This window comes from Nycticebus coucang, chromosome 19 (genome assembly GCF_027406575.1).
Source record: "Nycticebus coucang isolate mNycCou1 chromosome 19, mNycCou1.pri, whole genome shotgun sequence".
Lineage (NCBI taxonomy): Eukaryota > Metazoa > Chordata > Mammalia > Primates > Lorisidae > Nycticebus > Nycticebus coucang.
In genome coordinates this window covers 24,064,289-24,079,007 of record NC_069798.1, presented here as the reverse complement: position 1 = coordinate 24,079,007, position 14,719 = coordinate 24,064,289, and the positions used below count along the sequence as shown (strand labels likewise).

At 38.8% G+C, this 14,719-nt stretch overlaps 1 protein-coding gene across 1 annotated transcript in view; it reads right to left on the bottom strand.

Moving 5' to 3' along the window:
* MEP1B (meprin A subunit beta) overlaps window positions 1-14,307 on the bottom strand; it is a 29,757-nt gene extending 15,450 nt beyond the window's left edge. The window contains exons 1-7 of the mRNA XM_053571841.1: window positions 14,201-14,307; window positions 12,552-12,570; window positions 11,722-11,772; window positions 11,594-11,637; window positions 8,535-8,613; window positions 2,243-2,360; window positions 200-378 (exon numbers count right to left, since the gene is read on the bottom strand). Of these exons, the coding sequence (XP_053427816.1) occupies window positions 200-378; window positions 2,243-2,360; window positions 8,535-8,613; window positions 11,594-11,637; window positions 11,722-11,772; window positions 12,552-12,570; window positions 14,201-14,263 (553 nt within the window). The 5' untranslated portion in view covers window positions 14,264-14,307. The remainder of the gene's footprint in view (window positions 1-199; window positions 379-2,242; window positions 2,361-8,534; window positions 8,614-11,593; window positions 11,638-11,721; window positions 11,773-12,551; window positions 12,571-14,200) is intronic.
* Window positions 14,308-14,719: the final 412 nt, after the last annotated feature.

Below are 14,719 nucleotides of genomic sequence, written 5' to 3'. Positions count from 1 at the left end.
TAGCTCAAAAGCACCAGGGTTCTGGGACACTAGTACCCAACAGCCAGAAGGCACTTCAATTCAGATTGAGTTCAAGCTAAATGAAGTATAAGTCATCAAAACACTAGAGTTTTTCAATTAGTAACAGTTATCCCAGAAGGCAAAAGAGGACACAAGCTTAGAAATGAAATCTTTAACTAAAAATGTAACAGAAATATACCTGACTGAATTCTGTCCCACATTATACTGACGTAGTCATCGCGATCAGAACGCGACTGCTCATGCCAGAATCCCAGCGCATGGAGGAACTCATGTTGAACTGTCGCTATTCGGTCACAGTTTGCTCCGATGGAAAGTTCTTGCCTCCCAACATGCCTATTTCCTACTGAAGACCAGCAGCTTATAGAGGAGATGATGGAGGTAGGGGAGAGGATGTTACAAAGACGTGGTTTGAAGCCACAGGGCAAAATCCCCACCACCCAATCCTCTCCGTTACCCACCTAGGTCCTTTCCTGTTTTATCTGGACACTGCGCCTCTCCTTCCTAAGCCAGGTGATGTATGAAACCTTACACATCAGATGATCTTTGGAAACTTGCTCTAATACCAAAAATTGCATAGAGCAAGTCATCCCCCGTCAGCCTAGTCCTGTTTTTTTCTGGGAGTTTCTAAGCGTTTGAGATCATCCTTAGTATGCCTGAACCCATTAGCAAGGGCTTTACCAGGACCACAACCACTCAGAATTGCTGAGCTCAGGACGAGTAATTCTTAACTCAAGAAATAAAAGTGTTCAGGTTAAAATAAATTTAAACATAGACATGCACATACATACACGTTTTACTTGAAGGAGAAAATAAATAGTAAATTACAAATGCTGAAATTCCCACGGTTGTGGACTAGATGGCACGCAATCCCATTGACATTGTCTTAACATAGGTAGCCTGGTCACATATATGGAAATATTATTTCTTTTTTTTTGTTTTTTTGTTCAGGCATTTTATTTTTCAGTATGTATTACATCCCTAGAAAAAGAATCCCAGGATTTTCCCTCCTGTGTGTTTTCTTCTTGCTTCTTCGTAGTCCATGATGCCAGCTGAAGTTGTCAGTACAATGAAATCAAACTGGTGAATGGGAGCGGATTATTCTGCCATCTTTCTAGATCTTTGAGTTGCACATCAAACCTGAGGCTGATCACTCCACACTTGTTTAACCTGCCTGTGAAGTTCACAACAATTTTCCCAGCTCTGCGATCATTGATGCTTTCAAATTCGCCAATGTAATCCTGCTTCATCATCACAGTTAGAAAGCAGACGATGACTTTGGAGTACGGCCTTACAAGAACCTGGCATTTGCCTCTCTTTTTGGCATTGATTGTTGATCCTTCCCCCACTCCTTTTTGAGACAGAGTCTCAAGCTGTTGCCCTGGGTTGAGTGTCGTGGCATCTCAGCTCACTCATAGCAACCTCCAACTCTTGGGCTTAAGCGATGCTCTTGCCTCAGCCTCCCGAGTAGCTGGGCCTACGGTTGTATTTGGCATCGCTGTCTGGCATGCCCAGGCTAGATTCAAACCTGCCAGGTCCGATCTATGTGGCTGGCGCCCTAGGCACTGAGCTACAGGTGCCGAACCTGTTGATGCTCTTAAGAGCATCAGCCAGGACATTCATGTGCACCGTTATGGTGGCACAGAAAGATGGCAGAAAGAGGCCAGGCAGGACTGATATTTTTGCCCTCTGCATTGGACAGACAGAGGGCAGAGTTTCCACCAAAAATATTATTTCTTTAGCTAGAAAAAAAAAAAACTAGATCTGGCTCCTTTATTCTCTAGCAACCAGTACAGGAAAGCCCTAACCCCAGCCTAAAAGCCAGGCCTAGGACAATCGCTGTGAGGTAATGACCCCAGCACAAGAGTTCTCCTGAGAAACTTTAGGAAGACTAACTCTTCCTCCTGGCATGGTGGTTCACACCTGCAATCCCAGTACTTTGGGAGGCTAGGGCCAGGAGAATTTCTTGAGGGCAAGAGTTCAAGGCCAGCCTGGGCAACACAGGGAGACCTTATCTCTACAAAAAAAAAGAAAGAAAGAAAGAAACATTAGCCAGGCACAGAAGCAGGAGCCTGTAGACCCAGCCACTGCAGAGGCTGAGGCAGGAGGATCGCTTGAGCCCAGGAGTTGTAGGTGATGGTGACTATGATGACATCACTGCACTTACAACAGAGCAAGACTCTGTCCCCTGCACATCCCCCAAAAGACCAGCTCTTCAACTCACCCACTGCCCTTGATCACTGATATATAGTTAGCTTCTCCAGTCCAAGGCTTAAAGTCAATACATGTTTTTAGGCGATAGCGTTCAAATGCATTGAGGATAACTCCCTTAGCATTTATTTCTGAAGGAAGAAAATGAACAAAAATATTCTTGTTAAAATAATCACCAATGAATAATCCATTACAGAAATAGGTCATACAATATGTTATGAGTTAGTCCCTTCATGAATATTTAGTATTTTATTTTTACAAAATTTAGGTTTCAGTACCAATTAAGTATTGTATACAAGCATTCACTCATTCTTCAGATCTCCTATTTTGCATATTTCCCTGGAACCCATTAACAGTGCATTACTAAACAGTAAAAAGGGCATTTCCCTGGCAAGTTGCAGTGGCTCATACCTATAATCTTAGCCTTCTGAGAGACCAAGGCAGGTGGATCACCTGAGCTCAGGAGTTCAAACCAGCTTGAGCAAAAGAGAGACCTATCTCTTCTAAAAATAGAAAAACTAGCCAGGCATTGTGGCCAATGCCTGTGGTCCCAGCTACTTGGGAAGCTGAGGCAGGAGAATTGCTTAAGCCCAAGACTTTGAGGATGCTATGAGCTATGATGCCATGGCACTCTACCGAGGGTGACACAGTGAGACTCTATCAAAAAAAAAGGGCATTTTCTTACCTCAGAGAGCATATACATTGGATCACAGGCAATCAGTATAAATAATCACTATCACACCCTTTGTCTGAGTAGCTGCAAGATGTATTTAAAGTTTCACAGCAGAATTTTTAACATGAGACCTTGAGGTGGGAGAATCTATGAATACTATGAAATAGCATGCCAACTATATATGTATCTATATCTCTATCTGAATATGAAAGCGCATTTTCTAAGGAGAGCTTCATGACATTTACAAGTGAGTCCAGGGTCCAAAATAGGGTTAAGAATCAATGCTTTGGAGATAACAGTGACGCTAATGGGCTGAGTAGATGTGGAGCTCAAGAAAGGCAGAGGCGTGAAAGCAACAAGGCACTCAGGAAAAGAAGCTTGAGGGTGACTGAAGGAAGAGGTCAGATGCATCTGGAGAGGCCGGCATAAATGCATCTCAGTCAATGAAAGATGGTGGCCTGCCAGGAGGTGGGAGATGACACAGCAGAATGGAACGTGCTTAGACTTTGGAGCTAAATACACCTGAGTTCTTCCCAGTCCTCACCCACCTTTGACACTCGCACCTAATCTCTGCCAATTAAGTTGACCTTTGGAACTTTGATGTTATGATCAGTTAAGTGAGGATATAAAATAAACTTGGCAGGGATATTGTGAGGATAACGAGAAAGTAAAGATGACGTTTCCAGTACAATGGGCGTTGGTCAAGTGTTATTTCCTTCTTCCTTTCCCAAGTAACTGTTGGGTAACCGTTCAAGGGAGGTTACTTGGAATGGCTCCGTCTAGACAGGTCTGAGAATATCAGGAACAGGATTCTCATAGAGAAGACCCTAAAATCCATGAGTCATAAGAGGCACACATGCCCGTTAGAGTTCAGCCTTTTGCCATGGCACACAAGTAACACACATTCATCATTTAAAAAGTTAGAAAATGTATATAAACAAAAAGAAGGAAATGTAAAATCCTATCTATCACTCAGGAATAATCAATCACCTCTTGCTTTCTGCTTATACATACATAACATATAAGTATCTTCATAAGAAATAAAATCATAGTCTACATACTATTTTTTGAACTATTTTTTCACAAATTAATATATCATTAAATTATTTTTTCATCATTAAGTATCGTCTTTGCCATTTTAGTGACTACATTATATGGCTTTAACATTCAAAATGTTCTGTGTCCATAAATATCACATTTGGATCATTATTTCAAATGCAACACTTCCTTAAAATAAGGGGTGATGATCCTAGCTACCACATCAGTGTTTTGAAACAGAATGTAAAAAAAGGATGCTAGTCTAGACCTTTTACCAAAGGTTAAGGAAGATAGCTTCTACCCTGCATCAAATTGTTCTGAGAATTTGCTACACTAGGAAAAAAATTTCTTTCCTAGGGGCTGCAGTGTTTTATATATTAGGTCAAGGTTAGTCAAGTAATGTGAGTTACATATGCTTTGTGAAGCCCCTGGGCCAAAATCAGCATAATTTAAATACAACTCACATGGTAGTTCATGGGTTAAATAAGGGAACATATTTTTTAATGTGTTATAAATAAATTTTATAAACAGTATAGCCCTCTACTAAGATAAGATCTTCATTGGCCACGTGCCTTTATTTACCAAGGGCCTTAATTAACTTTGTATCATAGATGCAGATAGTTCCATTTGGGATCACGTCATATAAATCCCTAAACTCCAAAGGCTGAAGCAAATCCTTGACAATCCTAGGACTTTCGCAAGCAACTGCTCAGGACTGTTTGCCCTTGTCTGTCCCTTCAGGGTTCTAGCACCTTCCTCTTCATTTTAATCCCCATCTCATTTACCCCTCCTCCCCACAACCTTTTCTCCCCCTAAATTTGGTATTCAGGCAAAGGATGAATAACTTATTCACTGGAGGCTATCAATGTAACTTATTCACTGGAGGCTATCAATGTTACTTAGTCACTGGAGGCTATCAATGTAACTTATTCACTGGAGGCTATCAATGGCTGCTTCAGGTGTTACCCCTTTCAGGGACGTTACATCTATCAGACAGATAACATTTAATTTAAGACCAAAGATGAAAGTCCTACTGGTAGAATGACATAGTCTGGCCTTCCAGAAAACCCTTCCTAGGTAATTATTTTTGCTATGTGTAAGAATAGCCTTGCTTAGGACAGCTGCAATGGTTCATGCCTGTAATCCCAGCACTTAGGAAGGCCGAGGTAGGAGGATCACTTAAGCTCAGGAGTTTGAGACTAGCCTGACCAACAGTAAGACCCTGTCTCTACAAAAAATAGAAAAATTTGCCAGGCATTGTGGTGAGCACCTGTAGTCCCAGTTACTCAGGAGGCTGACGCAGAAGGATCACTTGAACCCAGGAGTTTAAGGTTGTTATGAGCTAGGCTGAGACCACAGCACTCTAATCTGAGACAACAGAATAAGATTCTGCCTCAAAAAAAAAAAAAAAAAGTGGACTTGCTTAGTAATTTTATTAGCCTGAGTCATTTAAAGATGGTTTAAGTTTCAAAAATGTGAGGAAATATTCTCTTTTTTGGACATAGAAAGTAAGTTGAATTCTACAATGTTACACTGAAGTAAAATATTTTCTAAATAAGAAAGAATCAAAATCACATAATCGAAAAAATTGGTCTTTATGAATTTGAAGTGTAAGCCGATTATAAAGATTATATATGTGGAAAAGTGCAATCACTTTAAGTAGAATAAAAAAGTTAAAACATAATTGTGTAAAAATATGCACAGTTTGTATGTAAGATGTCTGAAATCTGACAATCATGTTTCTGAAGTCATCCCAGAGAAAGTATTACATGCCTCAGGGCTGAATGTCACTGCAGTTACCAGATGGCCAAGGGAAGTACTTCAAAGGTGACCGTAGTGATGTTCATCAATGAGGGATGTAACGCTTTGTCTAGGTCGAGTTGGTAAACTTAATTGTCTGACCTCATAGGCTGAATATTTTACCTAACATGTTTCATTTATATACATGTTTATGAACAAATTTAATAAATATTTAACTGCCTATAATATGCCAGAGACTATGTTAAGCCTCTAATTTTCAAAATGAAAAATAGCTCCTGTCCTCAAAGCATTTCCAGGTTGTTTATATCTTTATTGTTAATATGTCAAAAACGTGTAAGTGGAGATCATAAAGTTAGGACGGCTTTGGTTACAAATAACCTAAGAGATACAGTCAAATTAGAGTTCACTCATCTTTCATGGAACACACTTAGAAGAAGGAATTTTTTAAAAGAAATATATAAAAAATTTAAAAACAAAAGTACTTTAAATCTGTTAATTGAAAGACTGAATTTAAAAAATGCATTTATAATCTTTCAAGTTCCCCTGATTCCAAAAGTTAATGAACATCTGTTGCTCCTCATATTCCAGATCTCTTTCTAGTTTCTAATCCTGTTAACTGCTCCTACCTTGGCTTTCTCCACCGTCCTCCTGCTTTTTCATCTAAGTTTCTGGCCAATCCTCTCTTCTCAATAACTTCTATCAGATCAGATCTTTCTCTTATACCAATTCCAAATAATCTCAGTCCCAGACTGAGTTCTATTCTTAGTCATGAACTTAACTCTGACAATTAAGTTTCTGAAGTCTGAAATCTCAAAGATCTAATACAATCTTCTAGGTTTATTCAACAAGATCCAGTTATCCATGAAGTAGCTGTTATATGTGAAATGTTCGTTCATAGCTATGGTTTCAACCATCTCTTACATCCTAACAACTCCCAAATATTTCTCTGTCTTAAATAGCCAAGTCATATACCAACACTTTATTAGATATCTCCTCCATGTGACCCTGATGCATGTCAAATTCTATACACCACAGACTAATTTCCACCACACTTCTCTCTCTCACCCCTTTAAAGATCTATTCCCCATTCTTGTTGAAGACATGACCATCCCCCAGTTACCTAGGACCCAATCCTGGTTACCAGCATCTCTTTACCTAGACCCACCTTCTTTCTGACCTCTTGCAATCGATCACCAAATCTAACAATTGCTTCTTCTTTTTTTAATTGAATTGTTTTATTTTTAGATGGTTAAAATAATATATATATATCTTCAGACAGAACTTTTGTTTGTTTTAATAATAGAGTGATATTTTTCTTTTAAAAACAGTATGAATGGTTTGTGTAGTACACGAGTAGATTGAAAGTGTTTGCCTAACAATTGCTTTTTAAACCTCTAGTAGATATATCCGCTCGTGTCTATCCCCACTGAGAGAGTCTTGGTTCAAAATCTCTTTGTTCCTTGGATTTCCCCAGCAGCCTTCTAACTCATCTCTCTACTTTCTTTTTACTCCACTCATAACAGATCTACTCTGCAGCCAAAGTGACTATTCAAAAATGCAATGATAATAAGTCTTACTTCTACAGTAAAATTTTGAGTGGCTCCATGCTGCCATCAGTATATACAACATGTCCTTAACCTGGGAAAAAACACGAGCTCTTTCCAATCTGGGGCTGCCTACCTGCTCAACTTCCTTAGCTCTCCCCTCCCAATTTAAAGGCCAGCTAAAGCTTTTCTCCCATCTCCATACCTTTGTGCATAGTGGTCCATGTGCCTAAACCACCCTTCGCTTGCTATCAGAGGCAGTGCTCAGCACATGGCACCTTTGTGCCAGGGAGGAGGAGGCGCTGCACCTGAGCAGAGGCTGCAGTGCTGGCCGGCCAGGAGGGTGAGCAGCACCTTCAAGCACAGTGCTGAAATGAATCCCTCCTGCTAAGCAGAATGCAAACTTGATGTCGGCCCCACTTGTCCCTCTTCCCATACAACCTTCCCGGCAGCCCTGCTGTACAGTGTCATCTGCTCCCTAACTCACATGCTTCTATCTCTAGTGTGAGTTAAATGCCCTCTAATGTGCTCCCAGAGCTCTTTATTTTTTATTTTTATTTTTTGAGACAGAGTCTCACTCCATCACCCTGGGTAGAGTCCCATGGCATCATAGCTCACAGCAACCTCAAACTCCTGGGCTCAAGTGATCCTCTTGCCTCAGCCTCCCAAGTAGCTGGGACGACAGGTGCCTGACACAGTGCACAGCTAGTTTTTCTATTTTTAATACCGACAGGGTCTCTCTCATGCGCAGGCTGGTCTTGAACTCCTGAGCTCAGACAATCCACCCACCTTGGCCTCCCAAAGTGCTAGGAATACAGGCGTGAGCCACCGTGCCTGGCCCAAAGTTTTGTTTAGTTGGCAGTTTTATGTTTCTCCCATATGTAAAATCTGCACATATGGGAAACCGCTGCTTTAAAATGAAGACTAACTCTCCATCACTAACTTGCTCATAGCCAAAAGGCCAAAAAGCAATGAGCCTTTGTCTCCAGTGTCCAGTACAGAACGATCTCTCCATAAATACTGGTTGAATTAATCCTATATTATTCAAAATACAGCAAATATTTTAGACAGGATCATTTAGGTTCTTTTCATTGTTCATCTTATCTTTTAAAACTAAATGTATATGGCCACACAATGGAACAAACAAGATCATAAAGACCATGCAAGCCCCCACTTGGACACACTGTGATCTGACTCTGTCAGGAATATACGTAAGGGAGTGACTCAGGAGTGTGTCTGAGGGAAGAGCAGAATTTTGCAGGAAAAGGTGTAGTTAGGCACATACGAACCCAAGCTATCTTCTAGAACATAAGGAATGGTATGAGGCCATCTGTAATTTTCTCCAATGATGGAATTTCTCACTTGTGCCTGTCAAAAATAAATGCAAAAGAGCTAGTTAAATGGAGTAAGCAAAAACTTATGAAACAATCAGTAGTTAATCTTGAAATAAATCATTTAAAGCTCTCCCATCAAGTCCAAACAAATGGTGTGTGTATGTGTATGCATCTTTACTTTTATCCCACTACATATATAGCAAAGCTTCCAAGTATCATATAAAAAAATTGTGGGAAAACTGAACTATAAATAGAGGTAGATGTATAGGTTAGTTTCATACCCTAAAGATTAAAAATATGTAAGAAGCAAGTGATAGCAAAAACCTCAATAATCTGAACCTTAAAATACCAGAAAAAGTCACATATGAGCAGGAACAAAGTTTTCAAAACTTTTAAAAGGTTTTAAATTTTATAATAGAAAAAGAATAATATTGTATTAGGGTATTAATTCAGTCAACAAATAGAATATTGGGCCCGGTGGCTCACACCTGTAATCCCAGCACTCTGGGAAGCTAAGGTAGGTGGATTGCTTGAATTCAGGAGTTTGAGACCAGCCAAAGCCAGGGAGTGAGACCTCATCTCTAAAAATAGCCAGGCATTGTGGCAGGTGCCTGTGGTCCCAGCTACTCAGAAGGATGAGGCAGGAGAATCACTTGAGCCCAAGAGTTTGAGGTTGCTGTGAGCTATGACACCACAGCACTTTATCAGGGGGTGACAAAGCGAGACTCTATCTCAAAAAAAGAAAAATGGAATATTGTTCTAGAAAATCAGGATTCCTTCATAACAAAACTACCAAGGTCTCTACCTTCTTGGAACTGATATCTAATGGGGGGAGGGACAGACAGTATGAAAGAGAACAAATAAGTTGAAATAGGATAAATGTAATAGTTGCGGAGGAAATGAAAAAGAGATGTGGACAGAAATAAAGGGCAAGGGGATAAACTGGTCAAGGGAGGCCTCTCTGAAGGGATGGCACTGAAAGGGAAACAGGAAAAGGCCAAGGTCAACAGGGCCCAGGAAAGGTGGTTTCAGCAGAGGGAAGAGAAGTTACTCTGGTTCTGAGGAGGGAATGTGCTTGGTATGTTTTGTGCATGGGTTGAGGCCATAGTCTGAGTTAGAAGAGCAAATGGATGGGATGAGAGGACAGGAAATGGGAGGAGAGGAAGGCAGTTCAGTCACGCAGGGCCTTGAGGGCTAGAGCTAAATCCAGAGGAGATTCTAAACTCAATAGGAAGCTGAGGAGGAGTTTCAAGTCAGGAGGTAAAGTGGCATCATTGCGTGCTTAAAAGATGACTTTGTTATCAGGGATGAAGGCAGGTACAGGGCAAAAAGATTACAGCAGGACAATATTTGAAATGGAACAACAGATCAGGAGACTAAAGGGAAAAGCCAGGCAAGAGATAATGGGACTTGAATTAGGGTGATGAAAAAAAGTGGATGGTTTGGGGCATATTCTGGAGACAGAAACAACAGATTGGGTGGGGAGAGAGGGAAGGACGAAAGCAAAGGAGAGTCCAAAAGATTTTATTTATCCAGTGGAGAGAGGGAGTGCGGGTGACTTTACAAAGAGGGGAGCGTGGAAGAGGAATGGTTTGGGGTGAAGATCATAGTTCGCCTGGCAAGAGGACACCTTAGATTTGAGATGTCTTTGACATTCAGGTAGAGCTGGCTAATGGGCACTTGGATAGACCAGTCTGGAGAGCAGGGGAAAGACGGAACTAGAGCTCTGCCTCTGGAGTCACCGGCATACAGATGCATTTGGAGGCCTGGCCCAAGCTGAGATGGAGAGGCAGACTGCGCACTGCAGACCCAGGAGACTGAGCCCTGGACACTGCAGCTCTGTTCACTGATGGGAAGCTCTCAGCTGGGCTGTGAGGGATGTCAGTGCTTACCACACAGGAAGTAAGGGAGTGACTCAGGAGTGTGTCTGAGGGAAGAGCAGAATTTTGCAGGAAAAGGTGTAGTGGAGAATTTCTAAGTCAAAAAGTATATGTTTTTTAAATTAGATGGATCTTATCAAATTGTCTTCTCTTCTTCTGTTTTATACACTTCTTAATATAATATACTACAAACACTTTTTTTTGAAACAGAGTCTTGTTCTGTTCCACTGGCTAGAGAGCAGTGGTGTCATCATAGCTCACAGCAACCTCAAACTCCTACACTCAAATGATCCTCCTGGCTCAGCCTCCCAAGCTGCTGAGACTACAGGCATGCTCCACCACACTTGGCTAATTTTTCTTTTCTTTGTAGCAATAGGGTCTTGCTCTTGCTCAGACTGGTCTCAAACTCCTAAGCGCAAGGAGTTTGCCTCTCAGAGTGCTAGAATTACAGGCACGAGCAACCATATCCAGCCTTTAAACACATTCTTAAACAAGCATCTAGTTTCTATCATCACCAAAAAGCATAGTAAGTTTTGAAATCTTTTCAAATCTGATATACAATAAATTATACCTTGTCTTTAAACTTATGATGGCAACTTCTTAAGTTTCTCTAAATGTACATGTAAGTTACCTACATTCGCTCATGTGTCAGGATGTTTAGATAAGAATCAGTAGTGTTTATGAATAGGTTTGGGAAGACCTCTACTTGGCAACACTCTTCTTAGCTGAGGTCAGAGTAGAAGTCACAAAATCTATTTCTTATAGTAAAAAGTATGATTCATTGAAGATGTTAACAAATTTAGTTTACTTTTACTTCAATTAGATTGAATCTGTGAAATTCTATTTTAAAATAAAAATTTCATATTGCTCCAATAATGAAAATAAATCAGATCAATAAGATTAACACATATGTGATGAGTTACAGTAGCTTTGACCACACAAAAATCTGGGTAATGAAACATGTTATATGCAGCCCTTCAAGTACAACGTATTCGTTGAATAAATACGTCACCATGATTCTGGGCCCTTAGGGATGGTTGGGCTTTACAAAACCCGTGCTGTCCAATAATCATCAGTTACTCTATATCTTGCAGTGATTAATAGAAGATCATTTCTTGCACAGTTTCAACTCACCCCATCAAGTCTGATATCACCCTCAAAAAGATCTAGTCCCAAATCTAAGAGTAAAGATCAAGATTCATGTTAGCATATTATATTCAAATTCTCCACTTAAGATGGTGTTTTTAAAAAAATCCACAAACCTTCATTGATATCAAATATATCCCGGTCAATTCCACCGTCTATATCTTTGACTGAAATAACAAAGAAAAAAACACATTGAACATTACTTTTTTAAAAGGAGAAAATCTTTACATAATCAGAACTAACGAAGTTTATTTTGTCTTGACTAAATGACTACTAGATTCTGATTCAACATACATCGATCGATTGATTGAGAACTTCCCAGGAGCCTGTTTAGAAGTTAAAGGACTTTTACATATGTCCTCTGCCCTACCCACATTCCTTGAATGTCAGATGACTTCAGAAATAAAAAATTGGTAACTTCATATATTTTTGAGCTTGATTCGGAAGACAAGACTAGATGATTAGATTAAATAGAAAAAACATGTTTAAATTTGGTCAAATCAGCCTCATCTAGCACATGTGTACATGATTTGTTACTAGTATATCTTGGAACTCACGTGCAAAATTCTTAAGTGGAATTTGAATGATACTTATAAGTGGTAAAGGGATAGATGACATAGCCATATCTCCAAGGCTGCAACTGAATAACAGTTGTCTGTGTTATTAGAAAAAATACAAAAATCAATAATAGCAAGGATTTATTGGATATCTATGTTTCAGTGACTATGTTTGGTTTCTCCTATACAACCAGCTGTTTTTCTGCTGGGCATATGGACACTGGAACATGGCAATAAAATGTACTCCAATAAATCAAAAGAATCTAATGTTAGATCAAAGTTCAATGCAATTATGCATCAATTGTGCATATATAATTATATTATTCGTGTCATTAAATATATCCTAGGCTCTCTATAGCCCAGAAAAAAACCCTACAAAGTAAACTCACCGAAGTTGTCTGGGGTTGGCTGGGGAAAAAACACATTAAAGAAAATACATTATTATTATGCCCAAGGTATAAATGGTCTTCTTGGTTTCAATTTAGGTCTAGCCATTTGTTGTTTGCTTACTTTTTCATTAATATTATGGATTACTTTCTGGCATGTGTTCAAGACAGCTAAATTGAAGTCTAAGATGACTTTTTCACCAAAGGCTCTTCTCATTTCATATCAAAAACGAAACTGCCTATTGAATGATTTGAAAGTAAAGCAAATAAAAAAGGCAGAACATAAGATTCTAGCCTCAAATAAGTGTTCACTTTATACATTATATTTTTTTAAAAAGTTCATTCAACAATATTTGAAAGATCTAATATAATTAAAATAAAGCATCGGGGGGTAAAAAAGACCTGATAATTTATCCCCAACGTTGAAATATTATTATAATTTACAACAATCCTTAAAAAATACATTTTATTAGAGACCTCATTAATCATGCTTTACTTTCATATTTCTCTCAAATTCTATCTTCAAAGATAAAACCAAATATTTAAGAAAACTAGGTAAATTTTGTGATTAAAATTGTTTCCCTAAAAAACAGCTTCTTCTCAAATGACCAGTGTAACTCTGATATGCCCAATAGGAAAAAACACATTAAGCTGAGAAATATTTTAGTCACTATAATCCAGTAAAAAAGCTCATGGAACTAAGTGAGTTGTTACTGGTCCATCATCTAAGAATAATGCAGGTCACCTTTCAGGTACTCAGACTGTCTGTAAAATATGTCACTACATGCTTTGCTGTTGTGACAGTTACATAACACGATGTGAAAGTACTTTGTAAACTATAATGAATTGTCACAAAGTGTAAAGTATGATTTTATTCAATACAGCTTACATATTTAAATACTGGAATCATTTGAAGTTGATTTTAACAAAAGGTGGGAATGAAATAGCTGGTTGGTTATTATCATGTTTTGCATTCGTAAGTGCCTTGGTTGTTCCATATTCTAATCACACAGAGACACACACTCGCAGGGGAGGCCAGGGCACCTACACAATAGAGTTAGCAAGAATTTGTTCCTAATTGCAACTTTAACACATATTAAATGGTATCTTTGGCTCAGAATGTTCTAGTTCCTATTTATAAAATATTAGTTTGATATCACCGTTATCTTAAAATCACAAATTTGCAACTTCATTTAAACCTTAGGTTGGTTTGTGATACGAAGTACCTATTAAAAAACATTCGTCCAAATTATAGAAAGATTATTCTAAATTGCTGAAGAAGCAGAAGAGAAACCCCACATTACCAAACTTTGTAAGTACTGACTCTGCCTGTGACATTCATTCATGTCTCAAGTTACTGTGATAGCAATCTGCATTTCATTCAGCTATAAAAATGAAACGATTGTCAAAATTCCCATTTTCTATCCTATCAAAAGAAAACTAGTTACATAACAATAAAACTGAAAGATATAACCTATGTGAACATCTCTATTTCTCTCTCTGGTAGGGCTACTTTTCATACCCTCCCTGCCTCCTCTCCAAAAAGAAAAACTCATTTGAGATTAACGTTTTGAAATTTATATTTAAAAAGAACAAATAATTGTCCTTTAACAAGTATCAATTGCCCCAAATTTTTCTAATTGTTTTCTTACCATGCCAGAAATCACAAGAAGAATGTTAAAGAACAGAAACCAAGACAGATTCCGTGAATCCATGTTGTATCTGCCAGGTGAAAGTTGCAAACTATGACATTCAGTGTGGAATTGACTTTTTAAAAGGCAAATAACTTTTATAGCCTTTGATCTCAATGATACATCTTGCAGGTCAGCTCTCTGCTGTAGTATTACCTCCAATCAAGGAGTTAAAGTCCAGTAGCCTTAACACAGCCCTGAGTAGTTGGTTTATCACTGTTTTTTTTTTTTTTCCCTGTGTCAACATTCAACAGTTAAATGCCTCACTGGGACATGTTAATGAAATACATTCTTTAATGTATACAGACTGGTCCCCAAGACTATTACATACCATTTGAGCAAAAGAAAATATCAAATTAATTTTTAATCTTGATCTTTCAAATAATAAACATTGAGGAAGCTCTACGGGCTCATATGGCCCTGTGCTGTTTTAATATATCCAGTTATGTCCACTGCTTTTATCATTCACTCATTTAATAA